This window comes from Gymnoscopelus braueri (genome assembly GCF_963280865.1).
Source record: "Gymnoscopelus braueri genome assembly, chromosome: 16".
Lineage (NCBI taxonomy): Eukaryota > Metazoa > Chordata > Actinopteri > Myctophiformes > Myctophidae > Gymnoscopelus > Gymnoscopelus braueri.
Genome location: NC_137616.1, coordinates 6,761,474 through 6,786,968, shown reverse-complemented (window position 1 = coordinate 6,786,968; position 25,495 = coordinate 6,761,474). Strand labels below are relative to the sequence as shown.

At 41.1% G+C, this 25,495-nt stretch overlaps 2 protein-coding genes across 2 annotated transcripts; both read right to left on the bottom strand.

Annotated features, from left to right (window-relative positions):
* Positions 1–2,075: 2,075 nt before the first annotated feature.
* hsp90aa1.2 (heat shock protein 90, alpha (cytosolic), class A member 1, tandem duplicate 2) lies at positions 2,076–14,184 on the bottom strand. Its single transcript, XM_080453844.1, has 11 exons — positions 14,056–14,184; positions 10,977–11,126; positions 10,124–10,493; positions 9,372–9,505; positions 8,681–9,022; positions 7,697–7,862; positions 6,889–7,079; positions 5,689–5,836; positions 4,467–4,735; positions 3,569–3,902; positions 2,076–2,615 (listed from the first exon to the last, which is right to left on the bottom strand). Exons 2-11 carry the CDS (start codon positions 11,124–11,126, stop codon positions 2,503–2,505), a joined length of 2,217 nt encoding a protein of 738 aa, XP_080309970.1. The 5' UTR covers positions 14,056–14,184; the 3' UTR covers positions 2,076–2,502.
* A 924-nt stretch (positions 14,185–15,108) lies between these two features.
* Positions 15,109–22,643, bottom strand: hsp90aa1.1 (heat shock protein 90, alpha (cytosolic), class A member 1, tandem duplicate 1). The gene is made up of 11 exons (XM_080453845.1): positions 22,498–22,643; positions 21,375–21,527; positions 20,845–21,211; positions 20,355–20,488; positions 19,097–19,396; positions 18,221–18,386; positions 17,606–17,796; positions 17,209–17,356; positions 16,826–17,094; positions 16,208–16,541; positions 15,109–15,540 (listed from the first exon to the last, which is right to left on the bottom strand). The coding sequence occupies exons 2-11, from the start codon at positions 21,525–21,527 to the stop codon at positions 15,431–15,433; spliced, it is 2,172 nt and encodes a 723-aa protein (XP_080309971.1). The 5' UTR covers positions 22,498–22,643; the 3' UTR covers positions 15,109–15,430.
* Positions 22,644–25,495: the final 2,852 nt, after the last annotated feature.

Sequence of the window (25,495 nt, the reverse complement as noted above, 5' to 3'; positions counted from 1 at the left end):
GTGGAAAACACACAGCCTAGGAAACAGGTGAATAAGGTTTCAATATCAAAGCCTAAGAAAGACTGACTGGCAAATCATATTATACTTTTACTCCACTACAATTATTTGAAAACTTCAAACTAGTTACTAGATTTTGATTATTATTACAAAACATACATTAACCACTTCAACCCTTTATACATTTAGGCCATTTGAAAATAGCAGATATACAAGCTCACAATGCGTCGCATCGCGACGCATTGTGAGCTTGTAGATCTGCTATTTTCAAAAAGAAATTGGGCGGTGTAGCCGCCCCTATAAGTGGGGTTGGGACACCTCATTAGTATTAGTTTCCTGCACTGTGAATGGCCCACTTGGCCCACTTTCCTGTACTGTGATTGGCTGACTCTATTGGCTGACTCTATTCAGCACTGCGATTGGCTAGCGAGACACATGATGACATTAATAACCTATAAATAGGATTATGCACTTCCAAAAATAATTTTTTTTGGAAGTGAGCTTCCATCACTATGATGACCACACCGCCCACTTCACACTGGGTGTGATTTTTATAAATTTGAATACTTTTTCCACTACTGTCCATAAGTCTTGGAATGTAGCTCACCCATTCTTGAGCATTGGGACATAATAGTAACCTCAATAGGGCTTAATGGCAGGGTACAGTATTGTCTAGTTATAAGACATCTCTCCTTTTCCAGATCAAAACTGAGGGGGTGGAACTCGCCACAAACATGATACTTTTCACTACTCCACCCAGTAGATAGGGCAATTTTATTTATTTTTTATTTAAAGAGATGACAAAACACCCAAGGTCATCAAATGAACTACCTCAAACTCACTATTGAAAACAGTTTTAAGGATTGGTAGTGTAATGAATTGGTCAAAAATTACAATAGTTTTCTGTGCATCTCTTCATTAGGATGTTTCTGACAGGCAGCTGTTATTAACAGGTGTGTTATCCTGAAATTTCTCTACTTTTACTATCCACATCTGTATCTGACCACACAAGGCCAGAGTCATGAAAACCACAGTAGGAATAGCTCAACAAATGGACACTAGTCCAGTGATTCTACATGCTCCACATTTATAACACTTTGTCAATTGTGGCACTGGAGGAGCCGAGCCGTCTAGAGGAGTGTCTTGTGAGTGTCTGTGTGTCCGGTGTCTGGGGCTAGTTTGCTTATCACTTTTCACAAAATTATCAAAACTTTGCAAAAGGTAAACTGCTTCAGAAATTTATTGCACATTTATAAGTGGTCCTGCATGATGGAGATGGGTCATTTTAATTATAATTAGCCTAGGCCCTAGACTAGTTTGATTGCTCTCACGACAAATCGAGGCTAGTAGGCCAATGATGAAATTCCTCTAAGTCCTACTGGCCTTCTAATTTATGTATATCTTTTTTTAATTGTATAATTTAAAAAAAAGTAAATATTGTGTTTGTTTGTTTCATTAATAAAACAGTGTCTACGCAACGATATGATTCACCTTAATTAAGATGGAGCTGTGGATGTGGTGCTTTTCATGGTAAGATGCTGAGTTGATTGATTGATTGATTGATTGATTGATTGATCGATGATCGATCGATTGATTAATTGATTGATTAATTGATTGATTAATTGATTGATTAATTGATTGATTAATTGATTGATTGATCGAAACCATGTGGCATTCGGAGTGGTTTCCTAAATTTATAAGGTATATTTTTGCGGGATACTATTCCAACTTGGAATTCTTAATATTGTGATGTAATCAGGTTATAGTGATGTAAATCACTATTAGAACTTCACATCTAAAGTCTAAACTTAAGACATTCCAGTAAGTGAATCTTCACTGACTGGAATGTGTTTAAAAGAAATGTTCCTCCCTCGAGTCAAGAACAGTGTTTCTAAACCTTTTTTGGGCCAGTGCCCCTTATCCAATACCCGCCCCCACACCCTATTAAAATGTAAGCTTTATTGTGTATTGTGTTGTTTGTATAATTTAGAAAACATCTACTCGATTTCCAAATACCAGATTTGACCTTAAACTTAATCTATCTATCTATATATCACAAACCATGCACAAGGCGTGACTGGTGGTAAACATGGTAAACTTTTTATTTCTGGGTTCCACCATTTCAAATAACAGTATCAATTATTTTCAGAATATTTACAGTATTAGACCACGCAAACAAATGCTGGAATGTCAATAAATACAACAACAAAAAAAGATGCTTTAAAAGCAACTCAGCATACAAAACAAGTAAAAGAACATTTCTTTTTTTTATGAAAAAATAAAAACAAAGAAAATCCCCAACATCTTAAGGAATGAAAGTGAACCGAAAAACAAGAAAAGATCTAATAAACCTTCCTATGGAATGATTGTTATTCAACAGTGTGTGGATGCTATGGGGGGTCTTAGTGGCTCAGAGGGACATTCCAGGTACATCAAAATGTCATTTTGTATAACACTATTTACCCTACGCTAGCGGGTAGGAACAAACGGCAGGGGGGGGTCAAACTAATCGACCTCCTCCATCCTGGATGTGTCGTCATCCCCTTCCAGAGCGGGCATGTCCTCCACCACGGGGGCCGAGGCAGGCTCGTCTGAGCCCAGGTCATCTTCATCAATACCTGAGACAGAGGAAGAGAAGATTAGTTGTTTTTTTTCCCATCCACTGCCATTTCACGAGAAGGGTTTTCCATTTTCTACTCGGTTAACCTATTAAGACCTGAGGCCGATTCTATAAATGCCTTCTAAATCAGTAGTTCTTACACTTTTTGAGATTTTTTTCAAAAATAGCAGATGCACTCGTGCCGCGCTGTGAGCTTGTATATCTGCTATTTTTGAATAGTCAACGCAAAAAAACTAAAATGACACAGATGCTTTCACAATTTTAATGAGTTTAAACATAAAGATAGATTAGAACCCACAGAACGGTGTTCAGCAATATCGATACAATAGATTATAGAAATATTTTTAAACTATTGGTTGAGCTACAGCACGAAGCGGTGTATTAAATTACTGTCTGCCCTTTTCTCTGCAACTTTGTCGACCAGTGTTTACACGCCTGGTTTGCCTTATTTTTTATAACATCTTTCATCCATATGGGAATGTAAACTGAACCACGGACTGCCAACTCAACAGCTTTAGGAGGAGGAGGATGTCTAATTAAAGTTTTACAAGACACACTTCCCCTATGTCAATACACTGTTGTGCAGTGCGAGCGCGCGCGCACACACACACACACACACACACACACACACACACACACACACACACACACACACTTCGGCCATTTGAAAATAGCTGATCTACACAATGTGTCACAATGCGGCGGATTGTGAGCTTGTAGATCTGCTATTTTCAAAAGATTGTTTCACTTTTGAAAACTTGTGAAATGGGACATTCTGCAGAATGAGTACTTTCTACTTTTGGTACATTTTGATACCAATACTTTTGTACTTTACTCAAGTGCATTTTGAATTCCGGACTTTTACTTGTAACAGAATATTTCTACATTGCAGTATTGATACTTTTACTTAAGTAAAAAAATATGAGTACTTTTTCCACCACAGACACTCACCCAGTCCCAGTTTGATCATCCTATAGATGCGGTTGGAGTGAGTCTGAGGGTCGTCCAGAGTGAAGCCAGAGGACAGCAGGGCCGTCTCAAACAGCAAGATGACCAGGTCTTTGACCGACTTGTCGTTCTTGTCCGCCTCCGCCTTCTGCCTGAGGGTCTCCACGATGGGGTGGTCCGGGTTGACCTCCAGGTGCTTCTTGGCGGCCATGTAGCCCATGGTGGAGTTATCCCTGAGGGCCTGGGCCTTCATGATCCTCTCCATGTTGGCCGTCCAGCCGTAGGTGCTGGTGACGATGCAGCAGGGGGACGACACCAGGCGGTTGGACACTGTGACCTGTGGATGGACGAGCACAGACCGTTTTAGGAGTGTAAAAATCTGTCGAATCGATTAGACAATTTTTTGGGGTGATTGAGTAATATCTTTAGTGATCTATCTATCATGTAAATATTTCAAGTATGTGCCATTTACAACTTCATCTTGTCTTTTTTATATTAAAAAAATATCTATATTTTTGGGGCTTTTCTGCCTTTATTTATAGTCCACAGTACAGCGAGACAGGAAACAGGCAGAGAGAATCAGGGAGTGACAACAACGGTACGTCAGGCTCGGGAATTGAACCTGGGACTCACTGTCAGGTGGTATTCACCTTAACTCATTCACTGCCACTGACGTAAAAAACGTAATTTTTCCCGTTTACCAATCCTGCCACTGACGTAAAAAACGTAATTTTATTTTTTTCAAAAAAAAAAGATCTACAAGCTCACAACGCGCTGCGTTGCGGCGTATTGTGAGCTTGTAGCTCTGCTATTTTTGGCGAATGTTCTCCCCAGAAATAGGCATGCTGGGGTTCAAGTGGTTATACATTAACACAATCTCAGCCACAGCAGGAAAACTCACCTTCTCCACCTTCTTCTCCAGGATGTCCTTCATGATCTTACACAGGTTCTCGAACTGAGATTTCTTCTCCTCCCCCCTCTTCTTCTGGTCCTCATCCTCGGGCAGCTCCAGGCCCTCCTTAGTGACTGAAACCAGGTTCTTTCCATCAAACTCCTTCAGCTGCTGCACGCAGTACTCATCGATGGGTTCGATCATGTAGATGACCTCCAGGCCGGCTTTGCGCAGACGCTCGACAAAAGCGGAGTTGGCCACCTGGTCTTTGGTCTCGCCTGAAACACGGGGTACCACACAATGTTACTTTTCACCACAGAACATCGGACGTAGGCAAATCTACCTCAATCAAAGGCAGCGGCAAACAGAAAGGTCTATAGTTGTGTTTTAAAATAAATAAGAGTGGCAGCAGATCTGCAGTTTTCTGGGAGTTTGTAACAGATTATGTGGTGCATAAAAACTAAATGCTGCTTCCTCACGTAAGTGAATATTGTTACTCCATTACTCAAATTCACTGTGAAACTTAAAAAAGAAAATCTCTCACAGTGAAGAATCTTACAAACGTTGGTGTTGAGGCAATGTTTAAAGGCCCCTGTCTAAAATACAATGTTTGAGGGCTTTTACTTTGTACTTTCCACAGTGAGGTAAACTGTTCTACTTTGTAAAGCCCTAAAAAGTGATTTGTGTAAATGTACCTTCCTGCTTCGCCCTATATACTCAAGATAAGTGTCACATCACGACACATTGGATCTCGTACGGATCTCACGGGCATTTCGAGACATCAAGGGGCATTTCTGGCAATGCTGGGCCTGTCACAATTATTACATAATCGTCTAATAGAGCACCGAAGTCTGACGTAATTTGCGCATCCTACCTGGGTCATCCTACCTGGATCAGCTATTTCTGCTATTTATTTATTTTTGTAAAAAGTGTACAATTATTAAATATGTCAGTCATATCTTTGTATATTTAAGTTATTTGTCATATTTGCCCATTGCAATTTTTGATTACGAAGCCTAAAAGGCAAACAGAAATAATGTTTTTATTCATACGCTCCAATGCAAAAAAACACAATTAAATCGTTAATTTTGTTTTTGTTTGTTTGGCAATTAATCATCAACTTGAATGTTGTAATCGTGACACAGGCCTAGATATTGCCTGGACATGCAACTCTAATGCTGAATGAAAGGTGTGCAGAGCAGACAATGCATGCATGCGTCCTCCTCCTCACCGGTGATGTAGTAGATGTGTTTCTGGGTATCCTTCATGCGTGTGACGTAGTCCTTCAGGGAGACCACCTCGTCTCCGGAGGCCGAGGTGTAGTAACGGAGCAGCTCTGACAGCCTCTTCCTGTTCTGAGAGTCCTCATGGATTCCAAGCTACAAAAACACAAACACACAGGACAGAACAAAGTGATCAATAAAATGTTTTCAGTTCTGTGTAACACACCAGCTAAACACTTAAACATTCACATGTAAACACTTAGTGTTTTTGATCACCACCTAGAGGAGACAACGGAAATGTATTTAATCGTGTGTCACTGATAATGACATTAGTCATTAAGCCAAAGCTTTGCCTCCATCTATTCTAGACAGACCATAAGGTGGCAGTAAAGACCCTCTGAAAGGACATTTCAAGCAGATTATCACAGCGGATCAGACAGGTGGCTGTTGAAATGTAGACAGATGGCTGTTTAAAAGGTCAGACAGACCAACTGGAACCATTACCTAGATTCACAGTGCGTTTCATGTGTATTTCTTTTACCTTTCTAATCTATTTTAATTCACCCTCTGAGTCCTCTGAGATCAAGTTTCATATTAATTCCGAACATAATATATTTTTATTTAATTCAGGCTGACTCATCAGATTACAATCCATGTATACCTACGGTACACACAAAATGGCTGCCAGAAATCCTTCTACACCTTATTAATTCCAACATGAGAGAGCTAGCCTTAATGTTCTTTAGAGAACAGTTGGTACTATTTCGGTATTTAGTTCAAAACAGTGGGTTGCGCAAATCCAGTTAGTTGCTGGTGCTGGACACAGAGTGAAGAATAAAAGTCTGCACAACAGCATTACTTAATTAAGTGTTCAGTTTACTTTAAAACACAGAAGAAATTACATGGTACAGAGTTTCGGCCACAGTTGGCCTTCATCAGGGCCAATGACCTGATGAAGGCCAACTGTGGCCGAAACGTTGTACCATGTAATTTTTTCTGTGTTTTAAATTGTACTATTTCTGTATTACCTTGATATTCTTAAAGGACTGTTGGTGGTATTTCTTTATTACCTTGATATTCTTAAAAAAACTGTTGGTGGTATGGTATTTCTTTATTAACTTGATATTCTCAGAGAACTAATGGTAATATTTTCTGTATTTAATTACCTTGATATTCTTAAAGAACCGTTGGTGGTATTTCTTTATTACCTTGATATTCTTAGAGAACTGCTCGTAGTATTTCTTGTAGTTTTCTTTGTCCTCGGCCAGCTCGGTGAACAGCTCCATGCATTTCTTCACCAGGTTCTTGCGGATCACCTTGAGGATCTTACTCTGCTGCAGCGTCTCTCTGGAGATGTTCAGAGGGAGATCCTCAGAGTCCACCACGCCCTTGATGAAGTCTGCAGAGAGACCCAACAGTGGATGTTTACAACTTTTCATTCTCTTCAGTGTTGTTCAATGAACAAAAGGTTTTCAACCATAACTTTCCTGGTTAACTCAACATCCATACAGTCGTGGAGAGGTCAACTGGAACGGCCAAAGAGAGATTGTCTCAAGCTATTAGAACCAAAACAAGGTTCTACTGTACATACAGGGAACTGTTTTGCTGTACTCCTCTGGCTCCGAGCCTTGAACACAAACCCTACATACTTCCTAGACCAGGTCCCCCAGGGGTCTATACTTGGTCCCCCACTTCTACACCAAATCTCTTCTCAGAAAATAGCTAATCACAATGTATCACATTGCGAGCTATGGTGGAAGACAATACATAAAAGAATGTCTGCGAGACTAAAGTGACTTTCTATGGTCGGAGCCAATACATTTAACATTTTCCGAGTGACTAAGGTCACTTTCTATGGTGGAAGCCAATAAATGTTACATTTTTGGAGCATGACTCAGTGTGCAGACATATTTTTGGGGGGATTTTGACTTCAGTCCTGCACCTGGCCCTGTATTTATTGAGTGGATGTGCGTGCTTTCTTGTTTGTTAAATCACTCCAGTCCTGTTCAGACTCACTGAGGTATTCTGGGATCAGCTCGTCACAGTTGTCCATGATGAAGACCCTGCGAACGTACAGCTTGATGTTGTTCTTCTTCTTCTTGTTCTCAAACAGGTCGAAGGGCGCGCGGCGAGGAACAAACAGGAGGGCGCGGAACTCCAATTGACCCTCCACGGAAAAGTGCTGTGGGGGAAGAAACAGGATAATAAACCATCTTGTACTACTATGGACGGTGAAGTTTCATTTGAAAACTACAAACCTATATGACATTCAGACGTTAAAAAGGAATTTAATTTAAATAAATCAAATGCATAGTCAGTTTAAAAGCTGTGACCGTCTCTTGGTTTGCGCTTGAAACTTTGACAGACCACTTATACAAGCTGTGTGTTCACAGTTATAAAATTAAGAAGTAGTCTTAATATTGACAACCAAATTTGCAGCAGCAAACAGGCATAAAATAATTTTAATATTGTTTTGTTTTAGTTCAGATTAATATCTTGTCTTAAAATTACACAGCAAGTAGTTACAAATGTATATAATATATATACAGTATAAAGAATATATCATGTGGAGATTTTAGCCATCCACACATAATCATTTCTATTTTAAAGTCCTATCCTCTAGGGCAGTAGTTTTCAACCCTTTTCATGCCAAGGACCCCTAAATTGATATACATTTGGCCACGGACACCCATCTGAAAATGTTTTGTGCCAGGGACCCCCAGAAACAAAGGTATCAGTTAAAATAATTTGTTTTAAAAATATATAAATATTCAAAGATTTGCACACATTTTCAAGGTCTTTCAAAAATAGCAGATCTACAAGCACTCGGTGCCGCACTATGAGCTTGTATATCTGCTATTTTTTAATAGCCAAAGCTAAGTGGTTAAAATGATTGTGACGCTATGTCAACTAATTTCGCTGGGGACCCCCTGGTACCCCCCCAAGGACCACTGGTGGTCCCCGGACCACTGGTTGAGAACAATTGTTCCAGGGTTTTACCTTGACGGCCAGGTGGTCCTCCCAGTCGTTGGTCAGACTCTTGTAAAACTCTCCGTACTCCTCGTTGGTGAGGTCATCGGGGTTGCGGGTCCAGAGGGGCTTGACCTTGTTCAGCTCCTCCTGGTCGATGTACTTCTCCTTGATCTTCTTCTTCTTCTTTTTCTTGTCTCCGCACGTGCCGTCGTCGTGGTCGTGGTCGTGCTCCTCGTCCGAGCCCACGTCTTCGATCTCGGGCTTGTCGTCGTCTTTGTCCTCTTCGCCGTCTTTGTCCTTCTCCTTCTCTTCCTTCTCCTCTTCCTCGGCCTCGTCGTCGCTCACCTCCTTGTCGCGCTCCTTCTCCAGCTGAAAGTGAACAAAAAAGAAATGAAAGCAGACGTCAGCGACTGCGGTCGTTTGAGAACAGTTCCACTCTTCTGGAAGTCCTTCTGTTCTAGAAATAAGGAGTCATGTCCTAGTTACGATAATCCACAGACCGTGTTGTGAACAGTTTCACTGAGAAACAGAAATAGGTCTACCAACTGTATCTGTGAGCAGAAGGAAGGGAGTACTGGCACACATTGTATTTTTGGGTGAACAACGGCCTTTGAAAGTGCATCATTCCACACTATTATGTAGGTGGCACTAGGTGCTGTTTATTAATAGTCAGAAAAGGTACAGTTATTGTATCCCAGAAAGAGGTTTGTGTGCTTACAAAGAGTGTGATGGGGTAGCCGATGAACTGAGAGTGCTTCTTCACGATTTCTTTGACGCGCTTCTCCTCAATGTACTCCGTCTGATCGTCCTTCAGGTGCAGGATCACCTTGGTACCTCGTCCAATTGGCTCAGCTAACAGCGAGAAATGCACACAAAAACACAGGTTAGTGATGTACAGAAAGACACTTGAGGCACCAGTAGCAATGAATTCATCAAATACATTATGAAGTGCAGCTGCTACTGGCAAAAAAATAGATATTTTTTCAATTAATCAACACAACCACAAGTTTCAAATGCATATGTTAACCCATTAAGACCAGGAAATGACATCTGTCATTCTAGATTTCTATGGCTATAAAACAAATAGCAGATATACAAACTCAAACTCATAGCGCGTCACTTCGTGCTGCGCTATGAGCTTGTAGATCTGCATTTTTTTTTTGATCGTGCCAATTTGTGGATATCTTCAGTATATACATATGTTTTAAAGCAAACATTTGTAACTCAAATCTTTGCTTCTGGGGGTGCCTGGAACAAAACATTTTGAGATAGGGGTCCGCGGCCAAATACATATAATTTTGGGGGGTCCTTGACATGATAAAGTTTGAGCACCACTGATATAGAAAGATACGTTTTCAGAAAACTGTTGGGATTTAAAAGACATTTGTAGAATCGGCCTCAGGTGTTAACGCAACATGTTGTAATGTATAAAAACATGAAACAAACAGCTGTTCAGTAGGTGTTACTTACAGTTAGTGTCTAATTTGATGGTGAAGGAGCCTCCCGCTGCAGACTCCCAGATGTATTGCTCGTCATCGTTGTGCTTGGTGATCACCGTCACGCTCTCTGACACCAGGAAGGCGGAGTAGAAACCCACGCCAAACTGGCCAATCATGGAGATGTCCGCTCCCGCCTGCAGAGCCTCCATGAAGGCCTTGGTGCCAGACTTGGCGATGGTTCCCAGGTTGTTGATGAGGTCGGCCTTGGTCATGCCGATACCCGTGTCGATCAGGGTCAGGGTGCGCTCCTCTTTGTTGGGGATGATTTCGATCTTTAGGTCTTTGCCAGCGTCCATTTTGGTCGGATCAGTGAGGCTCTCATAACGGATTTTGTCCAGTGCCTGAAGAAATAAAGTCAACCAATGCAGTCACCAATTTTAACCTGCGTTTAGGTTATTTCCAGTTTGTGTATTTATTTATTTTTATAATGCCTTTAAAGGTTAAATACAACTCAATTTGGGAAAAAGTCATATGAAAACTGCATGTTCATTTAGCATAATGTCTATCGAGATAACATTATAGTTGAACTTGATACATGTGAGACTGGAAAACCTGACCAATTAATTACGTTAATAAAATAAAAATTAAAATTAAAAACAACCACACCACAATGAATCACTGTCAACCAGTAGGTGTCCTACTGCACATGACCACAGGATCTAAATTACATTTCTCAATAGAAGAGCCGGTAGACAAACTGCAACAAAATTATTATTTCGAAAAACTAGTTATGGATTGTATATATATATTGGCCAACAAGTTCTCAGTGAGGCTGTAATTTAACAACAATAAATCAGACTAGTGAAACATAATGGTAGACTTACATCTGAGGAGTTGGAGATGAGCTCCCTGAGGAAGATCTCTTTGTTGGAGTAGAAGGTGTTGATGATCAGAGACATCAACTGAGCGATCTCAGCCTGGAAGGCAAAGGTCTCAGCCTCCTCCTCCATTGGCTGGTCGTGTGCCTCAGGCATCTGAAACGTACAGAAGAAGCCATGGTTCAGAAGCCGTGAATTTTACAAGTTCATGTTTGTATTCTAATGATTGTTGATCACCTTAAACCTGGTGTCATTATTTTGCATGTCATTATAGGTGAAAATGTAAAAAAAAAAAAAAAGGCAATTCTAAAACAATTTGCAATTTCAAAATAAATAGAACAAATCTACAAGCTCACGTTACGACGTGACATGTTGTGAGCTTGTAGATGAGCTAATTTCACAATTTGTCGTACAATGAAGTATACACGGCTTAAGTGGTTGAAGTTTAAAGTTGAAAAGTTAGTTTCACTCTATACAAATGGTCACGGATACAAAATCTGATATTATGCATTTATTGAGCTGAAATGGCATTTTATTTGTGGTGAGCAAGGGCATTTCACATTCCCATTTCCCTTTTCACTGCCCTGGAGCACAATGTACAAGTAGAACTTTACATTCCCTTTGACCAAGATTTGTCTTGTATTACAGTCACGGCCAGGGAGTTGGAAGTTATTATAAGAAGCCATTCCGTGTTGGCCTGGCTGTGCAGACCTACGCATAAACCTCTGTAACTGACAGAATACTGATGTCATTGTTCATCGTTCTCTCCACTCCGGCAGGGTGAGTCACTACCGGTGATGTAATGCACAGCTAAAATATATACAGTTACCTCACCTACCTATGGCTCTATAATGCAAACAAACACATCACTAAACACAGCAGTCTAACACAGTGGTTCTCAACCTGGGGGTCCCCACATGATTTTGGGGGGGGGGGTCCCAGATGACAGTGACTACCGGTATTTAAGGACTTTTAATACCTTTTTAATACCTAAAAAAAACAAAAGTGATCAACAAACAAACATACTATAAAAACTGGTCAAACATTGGCCAAATTGTCAAATAATATGAGAAAGAGGCAAAAATTGGGAAAATACTAACTGTAGACTATTTTCACAATATTTATCTGTGGAACCGAGTCAAACTAAATGTAAAGCCTCAACTCCTACAATTTAAATAAATGTAGTCTTAATATTGACAGCGGGTCTGACAGCCCATCCTTTCTGTTCTGCTGCATTCATTTCTATATATTTTATTGTGCAGCAAGGGAAATTTGTCTTGGGCTCCAAGTCGCTGCATTACACAAAACACTTGCCAACAATATAACAGTGCATAGCACATACACAGGCATAGTACACCATACATGCACCAATGCCTACATGTGTCACTTTGTGAGTGTGAGACAATAGTTCAATAGAATAAGTATACATTAGAATAACAAATAAGATCATATATAATCAAACAACTTTAAAAATATATATATATATTGTACTCATCATATAGTACACCTCTACAAAAATAATATCTATTTGTTGCCATTTAATACCTTTATGGAGGATGGAATGAATGAATTCTTGCACCTGTTCAAGAATTCCTTCAGTAACTCCAAGGTAATTGTGAGAAACTCACAGCGCTGCGAGCTTGTACATCTGCTATTTTTGAAAAAAAACGAAAATGTTTGGAAAATCTTGAATAATTTGTATTAAAAAAAATCTCTTCTGGGGGTTCCCTGGCACAAAACATTTTCAGATGGGGGGTCTGTGGCCTAATACATCAATTTGGGGGTCCTTGACATGAAAAGGTTTGAGAACCACTGCATTAACCGGGGACACCACCAACAACCATTCATTGAAAAAGGTAACTGAAATAATGGTGTGGGATCTCATTTGGGTTAATCAGCCATCCAGAGCACATGGCTGTAAGGTCAGGTGCATTCAGCAACATACACTGATCTCTGCCCCTAGTGGCTACATCCGCACATGACATGTTTCTAGAAGCTACCAGCACTCTCCAGGGTAACCGGAAGTTTCGCCCCAAAACACGCTCCCCGCCTCGCCCCCATTTTTATCGCGGACCAGCGGTTCATGTATTCTTGTATTTGTTTTACTGAGGATAAGGTTAAGCAATACGTTTAGGGTTAGCGTTAGGCATAGTTTTACTGAGGTTACGTTCAGGAACAAGGTTAGGTTTTGGCAGCGTTTTACTGAGGTTATGTTTAGGAATAAGGTTAGGTTTTTGGGCATAGTTTACTGAGGTTACTTTTAGGAATACCAGGTGAATACCGCCGGATTTCCCCCAGGGCGATCGTTTTTTGGGGCGAGCGTTTTGTATTCCTCTCCAGCAGCCACTGAAAAGGAAAGCTCAAAGCCAAGGAAAACCAGAGCAACTCTAACTCATCATTTAGAGCACAATTTAAATAAACGATGGTCAGTTCTTTATATTAGGCTTTTAATTAAGAGCTGAATTAGCCTACATTTTAATGTTAAGCAGATTAACGTTACTTGGGTCTCTTAATTCCTTATGCATGTCCATGTGGCTGCAGCCTGCCTTATATTCCCAGTAATTAGCCAAGACTTATGGCATGGCATGTTCTACTTAGACAAGTGTTCCATTAATTAAAACGCCAAACAATAAGTTAATGAACGTTATTATTGCGTTTCAAAAAATGCCCAGTGAGTGAGAGAACTTAAATTTTGAGTTTTCAAATGAATGTAAAAGGACATTAATAATTGTATTATGAATATTCGGTCAAATGACCATACTACAGCATTTACAACAAACATTATGGCTTGTGGAAATGTTCATATTTTTCATATCTTCTGTCGGGTGAAAACCTCATTATGTCCAAAACAGTTACTTTTCAGGATTCTAATCCTATATAAATTCGAGATATTATTATTATAATTATGGCAATGGCAATGGCAAATTAATAAAGATTATGTCAAGCTGCAGTAGTTGTCAAAACACATTAAAAAAAATACAACATTCATGGAAGGTTTGTTTAATTACGAAATAAAATAATAATAAAAACAAAACATTAAAAACTAAAACAATATATTATCTTGGCATATTATCTATTTGTATACCTTGTCCGTCAATAAACGGTGGAGCTCCGTTTGGATAAATGTTCGGCGGCGGGTCGTTCCAACACAGATAGCCGGGCAGGAGTAATGCTGGGTCGGCGTGAGCACCGAGGGTTTTATCCCTCTGTGAGTCTGACGGACTGTTCGAGAAAATCCTCCAGCTTCCAGAACAATCTGGAATGTTCCTGGTTCTGGGCGCAGATAAAGCAGGAAAAAATGGTTTCCTCCACTGCGCCCCCTACAGATCTTGTCAATAGAAAAATCCCATTGACCAGATCTGTAGGGGGCGCAGTGGAGTGACTAAAACATTTTTCCGTCTGGTGAAATATTTTATTTTCTGGCCAAAAAGTGTATTTTAGACGTGAGGTGGGGGGCTCCAAGTGTTCCCACTAAGGAAAGTAGGCTTTCAACATCTTAAAACCGTCTAGGTTTTGGCGAGTAGCAAAAGTGTATGTTTTTATTTTTACTACTGACACGCCAACCTAGGGATTTTGTTTCTGGGACGGCTATGATAGGCCCGCTGGGCTTGTCAATCATGACATATCCCCATCCAGTCAGCTCTATAACCCCATTGGCTAGTTGGTTGTCAGGGGAGAGACCATCATGAGATGATCCAATTCTTACAACCAAAAATGATGAAATTCAAATGTTTAACAAACATAGTATACTATATATATATATATACACACACACACACACTTATTTATGAGTATAAACCATAGAGAAAATAAGTATAAACGGACAGGAATCAAGTTTGTACCACGCAGAAGGGAACTAACCACTAACCTAGCTTTGATTTATATTTCACAGTCCATGCTTTTATTAGCCGGTAGGCCTATGACCATTCAGGCTATGGGAGGGACTACTACAGTGTGACCTTAGAAGACTTCACTTGAAAGTTCTAGAACAAATATGTTTTTTAGGGAACCAGATTAACTAGAATGGTCCTATATCATCTAGCTATGTAACACTGACTGGGCTGTCAACCAAACCGGCTGCATCATGCAAACATTATGAGAAATAATGAGTTAAAGAAAAGAGAGAACATCTATGACATATTTCTTAATAACGTTTTATTACAAATCTGTAGTTTTCACAAAAAACATTTAACAGCTACAAAAAAAGAGGCAGGTCAGTCTAATCCCTGTTGACTTCTAGAAGTGATGTGTTTAGACTATTCTAGCTGATGTTACAGTATGAGTATGATTGTGGCCAGGGCCGGGTACATCCGTTTCACAAATTCATGTATAGTACTAATCTGTAAATATTAATGTCCGTATAAATGAAAAATATATTTGAAAAAAAGAAAAAAAAAGCAATATAACTTGAAAAAAATTAAGTTAAAGTTCAAAAAAAGAAAGAAAAAAAAGAGAGATCTTTAGTCAACTTCCTCCATTCTTGACGTGTCATCATCTCCTTCCAAGACAGGCATGTCTTCCTCAGCGTCCTTATTGAGATCCTCCACGGCTGAATCATCGTCATCGATGCCTGTGTGAATGAAAACAAATGGCCTCCATTAGAGCGACAGAAGACAGAGATGCTCTTAAAACCCCATATAAATGGTTGACCGGAGTCCCTCATGGCTCTATACTAGTGTATTTTCAGTTTTTGCTCTACATTATTAAACATCTTCGCTGAAAACAGCCGATCGACAAGCTCACAGCGTGACGCGTTGTGAGCTTGTCAATCTGCTATTTTCCTGTAAAAGCTTTGCCCAGACTACAGATATTGGGGTTTAGGTTAATTAGCCTTGAAACATCTGGGCTGAAACCAGTTACTTCTGTTATATCTGTATTTTTATATTATAGCTGCAACAAAGGATTGTTTTCTTAGCGATGATTCTATTGATAACTTTTTCGATTAATCGAAGAAAAAGAAATCGGAAAAAAAGTAATGTAAAACATGTCTTTATATCAACTAAATTAGAAGATGCAAAAATAATTTTTAAAATCCATGATCTTTTTAAATAATCGACCAAATCAAATTGTCCATTTAACCGTTGCAACCCTATTGGACTTTACGTTCAATTTACGTCTTCGTATACACAATACAATCTGTGTATTGTGTATTTTGCGTGTCGTTGAGCAAAAGTAGATTAGTTAGATTAGTGTAGATTGGTTGGGTTAACTGTTGCAACCCCAGAGACAATACTTACCAAGACCAAGCTTGATCATCCTGTAGATGCGGTTGGCGTGCGTCTGAGGATCCTCCAGTGTGAAGCCAGAGGACAGCAGGGCCGTCTCATACAGAAGAATAACCAAGTCCTTGACTGCTTTGTCGTTCTTGTCCACATCGGCCTTCTGCCTGAGGGTTTCGACGATGGCGTGCTCAGGGTTGACCTCCAGGTGCTTCTTGGCGGTCATGTAGCCCATGGTGGAGTTATCTCTGAGGGCCTGAGACTTCATGATCCTCTCCATGTTGGCCGTCCAGCCGTAGGTGCTGGTGACGATGCAGCAGGGAGATGAAACCAGACGGTTGGATACGGTGACCTGTTATTGAGGAGGGGGGAAACGACTTATTATCACCACCAGAAGATACAGTACATAGCGTCGCTGTCGGGTGGATATGTCCCATGTCCAAAACTGTTACTTTTCAGGAAATTGAATAAAAAACCTGTGTTGCAACAGATCCAAAAATAGTAAAAATAGACAATCTACAAGCTAGATCGGCTATTTTTGCTACATTTGTTGAAATATGGAGATACTCAGGATATTCAATTAAAAGATTAAATATAAAAAAATAACTTCTGATATTTAAAAAGACAAAAGGTTACCTTCTCAATCTTCTTGTCCAGGATGTCCTTCATGACCTTGCAAAGGTTCTCGAATTTGGTTTTCAGTTCCTCCCCCTTCTTCTTCTCGTCCTCATCCTCGGGCAGCTCCAGACCCTCCTTGGTGACTGAAACCAGGTTCTTGCCATCGTACTCCTTCAGCTGCTGCACGCAGTACTCATCAATGGGTTCGATCATGTAGATGACCTCCAGGCCGGCTTTGCGCAGACGCTCAACAAAAGAAGAGTTGGCCACCTGGTCTTTGGTCTCACCTATAAAATAAAAAAAAAGGCAACAGGGATTCAGTATCATCAAAATATAAATATGAATACATTTTCCACAAACGTTTTAAGAAAAATAGCATATTAGGAGTTTAAATGGCTAACCGGTAATGTAGTAGATGTGTTTCTGGGTGTCCTTCATGCGGGAAACGTATTCCTTCAGAGAAACCACCTCGTCAGCGGAGGTTGAGGTGTAGTAACGGAGCATCTCGGAGAGCTTCTTTCTGTTCTGGGCGTCTTCATGGATACCAAGCTGCAAGATGATAGAAGAAAATACTGTGATCAATACTGACTGGCTGAGCCACTAACCACTTGAACCCTAGCGTCCCTATTCTGGTCATAATTTGTGAACATTCCGTAAAATTAGCCCATCTACAAGGATAGAACCCTGGGAGACCCCAGTCAACAAAATATATAGTTTTTAAGTTACTAAAATCTTTCAACTGAACAAATATTTCCGGGTGGATTTCTCAGAGAGCTGTTGGTGGCATTTCTTCATTACCTTGATATTCTTAGAGAACTGCTCGTAGTATTTCTTGTAGTTGTCTTTGTCCTCGGACAGCTCAGTGAACAGGTCCATGCATTTCTTCACCAGGTTCTTGCGGATCACCTTGAGGATCTTACTCTGCTGCAGCATCTCTCTGGAGATGTTCAGAGGGAGATCCTCGGAGTCCACCACGCCCTTGACAAAGTCTGCAGAGAGGATGAAGACAAAATGCTCAGATGAATATTATAAATAATGTCACGCAGTTTTTTAGGAACAAGTCAGTAATTTTATTATAAGAAAACATAAGAATGTAATTTGGCTTAACTGCCTTCAGAGATGATATGAAATGTTGTGGCTCCAGAACCCATATTTTGAGTTGGAGATTGTACAATTTCCAACTCAGGGAGTTTGGGGTCATCATGCATGTCATTTGCCAAGTGTCCTCCCTCAGATACTTAACTTGACTTAAACTTAACCAACTTAACCATCTGCAACCTACGGCCTAAACACACCGCACCGTTATATCTGATGTTATGCTCTGCTGTGCTCTGGCTGTTCACGCAAGGCATTGTGGGTATGATAATACAGATTCAGGCGTCACTTTTCTATTTGAATTGGTTTGATACTCACTGAGGTATTCTGGCATCAGCTCGTCACAGTTGTCCATGATGAAGACCCTGCGAACGTACAGCTTGATGTTGTTCTTCTTCTTCTTGTTCTCAAACAGGTCAAAGGATGCCCTCCTGGGTATAAAGAGCAGGGCGCGGAATTCCAGCTGGCCTTCCACTGAGAAATGCTGCAGAGACCCAAGAAGATAAACATTCATTTCCATTTGTTAAATCACAGGTTTTCAACAACCTGGCGTCCCTACTTTGGGCATGTTGTTATTGTAAAATAAATTTGAAAGTTTCAAACACTTTTGAAAATAGGGAAATTGGCAGATCTACAAGCTCAAAACGTGTCGCGATGCAATAACAGGAGCAGTGGGTGGTACGGGAGCAAGCACCCAGGGAGCTTAAAAACCCAGGTTTTAGTGTCTTGCTCAGGGACACTTCGACACAAAGGCTAGGGCCGGGACGTGAACCTGGACATTCTGTTTGCCAGGTGGCCTGTCTACCTAGTCAGCTGATGTATGAGCCTTTGTGAGCTTGTAGATCTGCTATTTTCCTATTTTTTCTTTTAAGCCATTTCGCAATAGGAGGACCACAGCCAGAGGCTATGGCTATTTGGGACTCCTTGGCATGGAGACGTAAGTTGATAACTAAGAAAGACATGGTTTCTCCCAGTTACGTTGTTCTTGATGGCTCGCCAGTGACCTAAATTATTCATTGTTCCAAATGAACCCTTACAGGTACATAACTCAAGAGTTATGGGTGTCCATGGCCGAATGCATAGCAAACTGGGGGCCCTTGATGTTAAGACGTTTTAGAATCACTGGTACATTTAATGTGGAGACATAAGCCATCCACACATATCCATTCTACAATCCTATCCTCTGGGGTTTACCTTGACAGCCAGGTGGTCCTCCCAGTCGTTGGTCAGACTCTTGTAAAACTCTCCGTACTCTTCGTTGGTGATGTCATCGGGGTTGCGGGTCCAGATGGGTTTGGTCTTGTTCAGCTCCTGAACATCAATGTATTTCTCCTTCTTCTTGTACGTCCTCTTGTTCTTCTCCTGCTTGGAGTCCTCATCCTCGTCGGAGCCCACGTCCTCGATCTTAACCTCTGCGCCGTCCGGCTTCTCTAGCGCGTCCTCCTTGAGCTCTCCATCAACCAGCTCCACCTCTTTCTCCCTGGTCTTCTCCACCTTGAACACAGAAGAGCACACAGAGAAATCCTCAGTGTTAATTTATCTCTGAGAGTGTCAAATCGGAACCAAATGGACCCGTAAGGGACTGGTCAAAATTAAATCCTTAGTGTTGTGGTAGTGTAAGTGATATCTTTTTATTAAAACAAAAGGTTTATTGTTAAAACCATAAGGCTCTATATTATGATAGTATATATTTTTTCAATGGCAGATTCATCTGGAACCAGACTAAGTAATCATTGCTATGCTGAGTGTTTGTTCAGTAACAGGGCTCTCCCCGTCTCTGCAGCTTTTTTGTAGAAAAAAAAACTACCTTTAACTGTGAGAGTGTCAAATCGGAACTAAAATGGACCCATATCCTAGTTTAACTTTGAGAGTGTAAAGGATTTTTCGGTTAAGGGCTTTTATGTTTGTTTCATTACATCGAGATGCTGCATCAAGCTTTATCAGCCTTAAAGGGTCTACACCATGAATTTCAATTTTTGGGGTTTTTAGTATTTTTTGGGCTCCCCAGTGTCTCTTGTACCCCAAAAAATATTTTTTTTTAACATTCAGTCATTCATTCTCATTTCAGAGATTTTCAGAATGGGCGTGTCTGAACAGGCCATTTCAGAATGGCAATGCAAGTGACATCACTTGCATATGCATTGCCATTGCATTGATGCTGGCCAGACAGAATTGCTCAGTAGCCCCCCCCCTGCCCAAGAGGACGTTTTGGTATTGCAGCTGAAAGTGCTGTATAAGCCAGAGACAATTGACTTGGGATGAGTATATCTGAGTGATGATTTAGGCTAGGGGACATACACCATATGATATTAAATATCAAATATATTTTTTAAATTCATGGTGTAGATCCTTTAAAAGCTACAAAGTCCTGGATTGTAAGCTTTGAGTTATGATGAGGAGTTTTATTCTTTGGTTTTGCGTTGGTTGAGCCATTGTGAGAAGAAGAACTTACAAACAGTGTGATGGGGTAGCCGATGAACTGGGAGTGTTTCTTCACCACCTCCTTGATGCGTTTCTCCTCACAGTACTCCGACTGATCCTCCTTCAGGTGGAGCATGACCTGGGTGCCGCGGCCGATGGACGGGCCTTTTAAATGACGCAGAAAATGAAGAATTACCACAATGCCAGCTGCTAAATACCATAACCTTCATGTTAACCATGTTTATCACTATACTAGCAGTGGTTTTCAAATGTTTTAATGTCAAGGACCCCAAATTTGGTAGGCATTAAGCCAGGGCCCCCATAACTCTGAGGGCATACAAATGGAACCAAATGGACCCGTAAGAGTCCATTTGGACCATTCGCTCTCAGAGTTACAGACCGGTAAGGGTCCATTTTGTTCAATCATTTTAGCTGGGGACGCCCTGGAACCCCCTCAAGGACCCCTGGGGGTCCCCGGACACCACTTTGAGAACCACTGAAAGAGAGATCCGTAAACTCACCAGTGTCTACTTTGACGGTGAAGGAGCCTCCGGCTGCAGACTCCCAGATGTATTGCTCGTCATCGTTGTGCTTGGTGATCACCGTCACCCTCTCTGACACCAGGTAGGCAGAGTAGAAACCCACGCCAAACTGACCGATCATGGAGATGTCTGCTCCCGCCTGCAGAGCCTCCATGAAGGCCTTTGTGCCAGACTTGGCGATGGTTCCCAGGTTGTTGATGAGGTCGGCCTTGGTCATGCCGATACCCGTGTCGATCAGGGTCAGGCTGCGAGTTTTCAGGTCAGGTCTGACTTCAATCTTCAACTCCTTGCAGGACTCAAGTTTGCTTGGGTCGGTCAAGCTTTCATATCTGATTTTGTCCAGAGCCTGAGAGAATGGAATTACAAAGAGTGGTTTGACATGGAAGAAAGGAAGGATAAATGGTATTGTGTATTTCATGGTTGGTTGGTTGGTTGGTTGGTTGGTTGGTTGTTCCCCCCCCTCCCCACCTCTAAAAGGAACATGGTGAGAAAACTGAGGTTCTACTTACATCTGAGGAGTTGGAGATGAGCTCCCTGAGGAAGATCTCTTTGTTGGAGTAGAAGGTGTTGATGATCAGGGACATCAACTGAGCAATCTCAGCCTGGAAGGCAAAGGTCTCCACTTCGTCCACCATGGCGGGGGCGGCTTTCCCTGCTGGCATCTGCATGAAGAGATGTGTTTGTTTGTATCTATTAACTTTTGATCTAATTAGAGAAGTCGATTCGGGGTGGCTAGATGTCACTGCAGATGTCGAAAAACTACAATCTCGAACAAAACAAAAAGATTCTTAACTTGAATTTGTCATTGAAAACTACTCCCTCACTGCAGCAGCCTCATGGCCATGAGAGACAGACTAGTAGACTGGTGGTGGAACAGCTGATGAGGCCCTAGATAATCAGTGGCCTGTTGCATCTGTCAATCAGAGCTTCACCATTTAAAAAGAGGTGGAGTCTCTGTTACGTCTCACACCAGGCTGCCAACAGCTGCTGAGTGTCATTTGACACTCAGCAGGCAGAAAAGAGAAATCTAATAATGTAACCATTCAACTGGAGAGATATATATTTATATATAATTTGAGAAATAAATTAAAATGGTGTAAAGATAAAGCTATGGTTAAATCTGGAGTGTGTATGTACAATATTTGGATATGATGAATGAGCTATAATGATGCTTTATTAATAGTTAAAGTTTAATTTAGTATTTTATCATAAGTAAATCCAATCTTTCTTGTACCGTTCCTGTGATTGTCTTGTTATATTCAACACAAAAAATGTGTGACTCTGTCACTCTCGAATGTCATTCCTGCTTGTCATGGCTCCTCTCATGAGGGCCCATGGTCTTTGCCATGTGCTGCTTTCTTCCATGCCACTCTCTCACAAAGACATCCGATCCACAGTAGAAACACAATTTCTCCACTGGATAACCAATATGATCAATTAATTTCTGTAGGTGTTTCTTTCCTGGAAGAATTTATCCTTCAACTTATACCAACAGTTTCAACTGTTTTAGAACCCAGTACGGTGTTCCTCCACTTAATTTGTATTTAACTTGTTCTGTTTCAAATGACATGACCTGCTCATCATACATTTCAGTTGAGTTGGGAAAACCCAATCTCATCTCGACCAACGTACCTTAATTCTTGAAGTGTGTTCTTCTTGTAGGCCTTGGTAGTGTGTGTTCTCTGTTCCTCCTCCTGTGGATGGTAATCCTCCAAGTGGGTTCTTCTAGTCAATGGCCAACGTGTGGCATGCCTCCACCTCTTTATACGCTGGGAGTGGTTTCTAGAAGTTCCCAGTTCGAAACTTCCAGAACAAATGGCCGCTGCAGGCACTGGAGTATTGGCCGTGGCATTGGGGGGGAGGGGGGATGGGGGGGGGATGCATTTCATGCATGTTCCCTTATACGGCTGTATGGTCACAAGGGGTGCCTGCCACTCAGAGACAGGGGTCTTCCTGATAGCTTGCAGTATGGCGGCCCACCCACCTCCCTGCTCTTATCACAGCTGTCTATATGCAGCCTTTGGAAACACTTTCTGCCAGGACCCCCCCATGCCCCCCCACCACCTGGGCCGACACAGGACGGCAACACCTTAACACAGATAAGAGAGATATGGGTCTTTTCTGAGGGGGATGCTGTGATTGTGGTGAATCTCACACATTCAAGTGTTTCTGAAGCATTATGTCACAACAAGGTGTCAACCATATGAAACCTAGTGTCTCTCTACTCTGGGGCGTCTGGGCATGTTGTAATAGGGGAACATTTGACGAAAAGAGGCAAATATTCGGTTAGATCTGATTTTTTTTTGGCAAAGGGATTTGATGTAGAGGAAAAAAAGGAGGAGGCCAAGTACAGACCCCTGGGGGACCCCGATCAACAACACTCAACAATGCTCAATTCTCGTGAAATTGGTACGTATAACATAATTTGTCATTCATCATTAACTCACAATGTTAGCGTGAAATTTATAAAATGATTAGTCATTGCACAGTCCAGTGTGTTCGACAGAAGTCACAAGAATACCCCAGAAAAACATGGATGTTTGTGGCCTCATCTGACCAGCGGATGGCAGTGTGTTTCACTGACTACATATCAGTTGTGCAATGCAAGATGTTCCCAGTCCACAGTAGAGTACCCAGAAGCTCCCTGAAACTCTAGAGGCCTGGAGATGGTTCTCTTATCGCAAGGCCAACATTTCTGAAGCACACAGACAACCATCGGAGTACCAGTTACATAATGCAGTGGTTCTCAAACATTTTCATGTCAAAGACCCCCAAACTGATATGTACAAAGCCATGGACTGTTGTATTAGATTTAGGACAGAATTATACAACTGTAGGTGCGGAGATAACAGTGGAAAGAATGAAACCTATGACCCCCCCCCAGGATGATGGCAATCTGGGAACCCAGAACCAAATGAGAAGGAAAAACAGCGCCCTCTGCTGTTTGTACTATGCAGAATCTGTTCTTGAGAGATTAGGATGATGGTATCTCCCCACCAACAATTGTATAATTCTGCACTAACTCTAACAACAAAACTCTTGTTGGGATCCCTGGGCAACATGCTATCAAAACAACATTCTTCCACAGCTTGGGAGCCAGGAGGGAGAAGAGTGTAAATAGAAGACACTAGTTCTATCTAGAACAGTGGTTCTCAATTTATTTTGGGGGGTCCCCAGATGATTTGCTTAAAGTGCAACATTGTTTTCTCACTCAACAGTAAACAAACCAACATACAGTATAAGTGTATACAGGGTATCTGCACATTTCTAAAGGGACAATTTAAGTACTTTTAAGATCTTTTATGACCTAATATGAAAAATGGTTAAGTTTGGCCAAATTGTCAAATATTAGAGGCAGAAATTGTGAAAATATAGCAGATCTACATGCTCACAACGCCTCGCAATGCGAGGCGTTGTGTTCATGTAGATCGGCTATTTTCACAATGGAACCGAGTTAAACAAAATGTAATGCCAACTCGTACAATTCCAAGTGCTTATCAGGGTGGGGGTCCCCAGTTGAAATTATGATTATTTTGGGGGTCGCGGCCTGAAAAGGTTGAGAACCAATGGACTAGAAGACAGATGTTCTGTTGTATTGGCTGATCTAGGTGTGTGGAAAGGAGTGTCATATCACCAGTGTTTTGAACCATGGAAGCCAGTCAAGTGAATGCAGAATGCAGTATTGAAAATGTAGAGAGGTTGAAGAGCAGGCGTGCCATGGCATTCTGGATCAGTTACAGAGGTTTGAGAGAGCATAATCTTTCAAGACAGATTTTCTATTCTTAATTGTTTGGACGATGGGTTCCCAGATTGGAGAGAGCATGACGGCAAGCCAGCAAGGAGGGAGTTGCAATAGTCAAGCCTGTAGCTGACTGAGGCTTTGATAAGGAGCTGATATTAAGGAGACTCTTTGGTGGAATAATGACCAGCATTTCACATTACACAAACTGTAATACAATGCAATAAGCAATTATTTGTCAATATATTCGTATCTGTCCCTATGTAAATAAACTAACTAACTAGTAACCAACATGCTGGTGTGATAGTACGAATTAGTTTCTCACATGATGGGTGACATACCATATGGCCATGGGTCTTCATTCACTGAAGCTGTGTTGTGGGAGCAGCTGTTAGTGGACATCCTGAGCTCCCAGGAGCAATGAGCTGCAGCTACGCACACAGCACCACATGACCAGGCCTCTGGTCCAGATTCACATCACCCAAATATACCCTGCATCTTCCTCTTAATGCCACCTCCAGCAGAAGATACGTCTGTTGACTAGAGTTAAAGCTTACACAGTGTCCAAACTCCAAACATAACATATATACAGTGGTGGAAAAAGTATTCAAATTTTTTACTTAAGTAAAAGTATCAATACTGCAATATAGAAATACTATAAAAGTAAAAGTCCGGAATTCACCAAAATAAAAGGTAAAAGTAAAAGTACTCATTATGCAGAATGTCCCATTTCAAGTTTTCATATGTATAAAAATCTTTTGAAAATAGCAGATCTACAAGCTCACAATGCGTCTCATGGCGACGCATTGTGAGCTTGTAGATCATCTATTTTCAAATGGCCGAAATGTATATAGGGCTGAAGTGGTGAATGTATGTTTTGTAATAATAATC

Excerpts from the sequence above, each read along its gene's own strand:
- hsp90aa1.2 (XM_080453844.1), bottom strand. The coding sequence starts at position 11,126 with ATGCCTGAGGCACACGACCAGCCAATGGAGGAGGAGGCTGAGACCTTT. Across the intron at positions 3,903-4,466 it reads TGGAGAAGAAGGTGGAGAAG|GTCACAGTGTCCAACCGCCT; the intron begins GTGAGTTTTCCT and ends GTCCATCCACAG. Across the intron at positions 2,616-3,568 it reads GATGATCAAACTGGGACTGG|GTATTGATGAAGATGACCTG; the intron begins GTGAGTGTCTGT and ends CCTCTGTCTCAG.
- hsp90aa1.1 (XM_080453845.1), bottom strand. The coding sequence starts at position 21,527 with ATGCCAGCAGGGAAAGCCGCCCCCGCCATGGTGGACGAAGTGGAGACC. Across the intron at positions 21,212-21,374 it reads TCATCTCCAACTCCTCAGAT|GCTCTGGACAAAATCAGATA; the intron begins GTAAGTAGAACC and ends CCATTCTCTCAG. Across the intron at positions 18,387-19,096 it reads AGGACCACCTGGCTGTCAAG|CATTTCTCAGTGGAAGGCCA; the intron begins GTAAACCCCAGA and ends GGGTCTCTGCAG.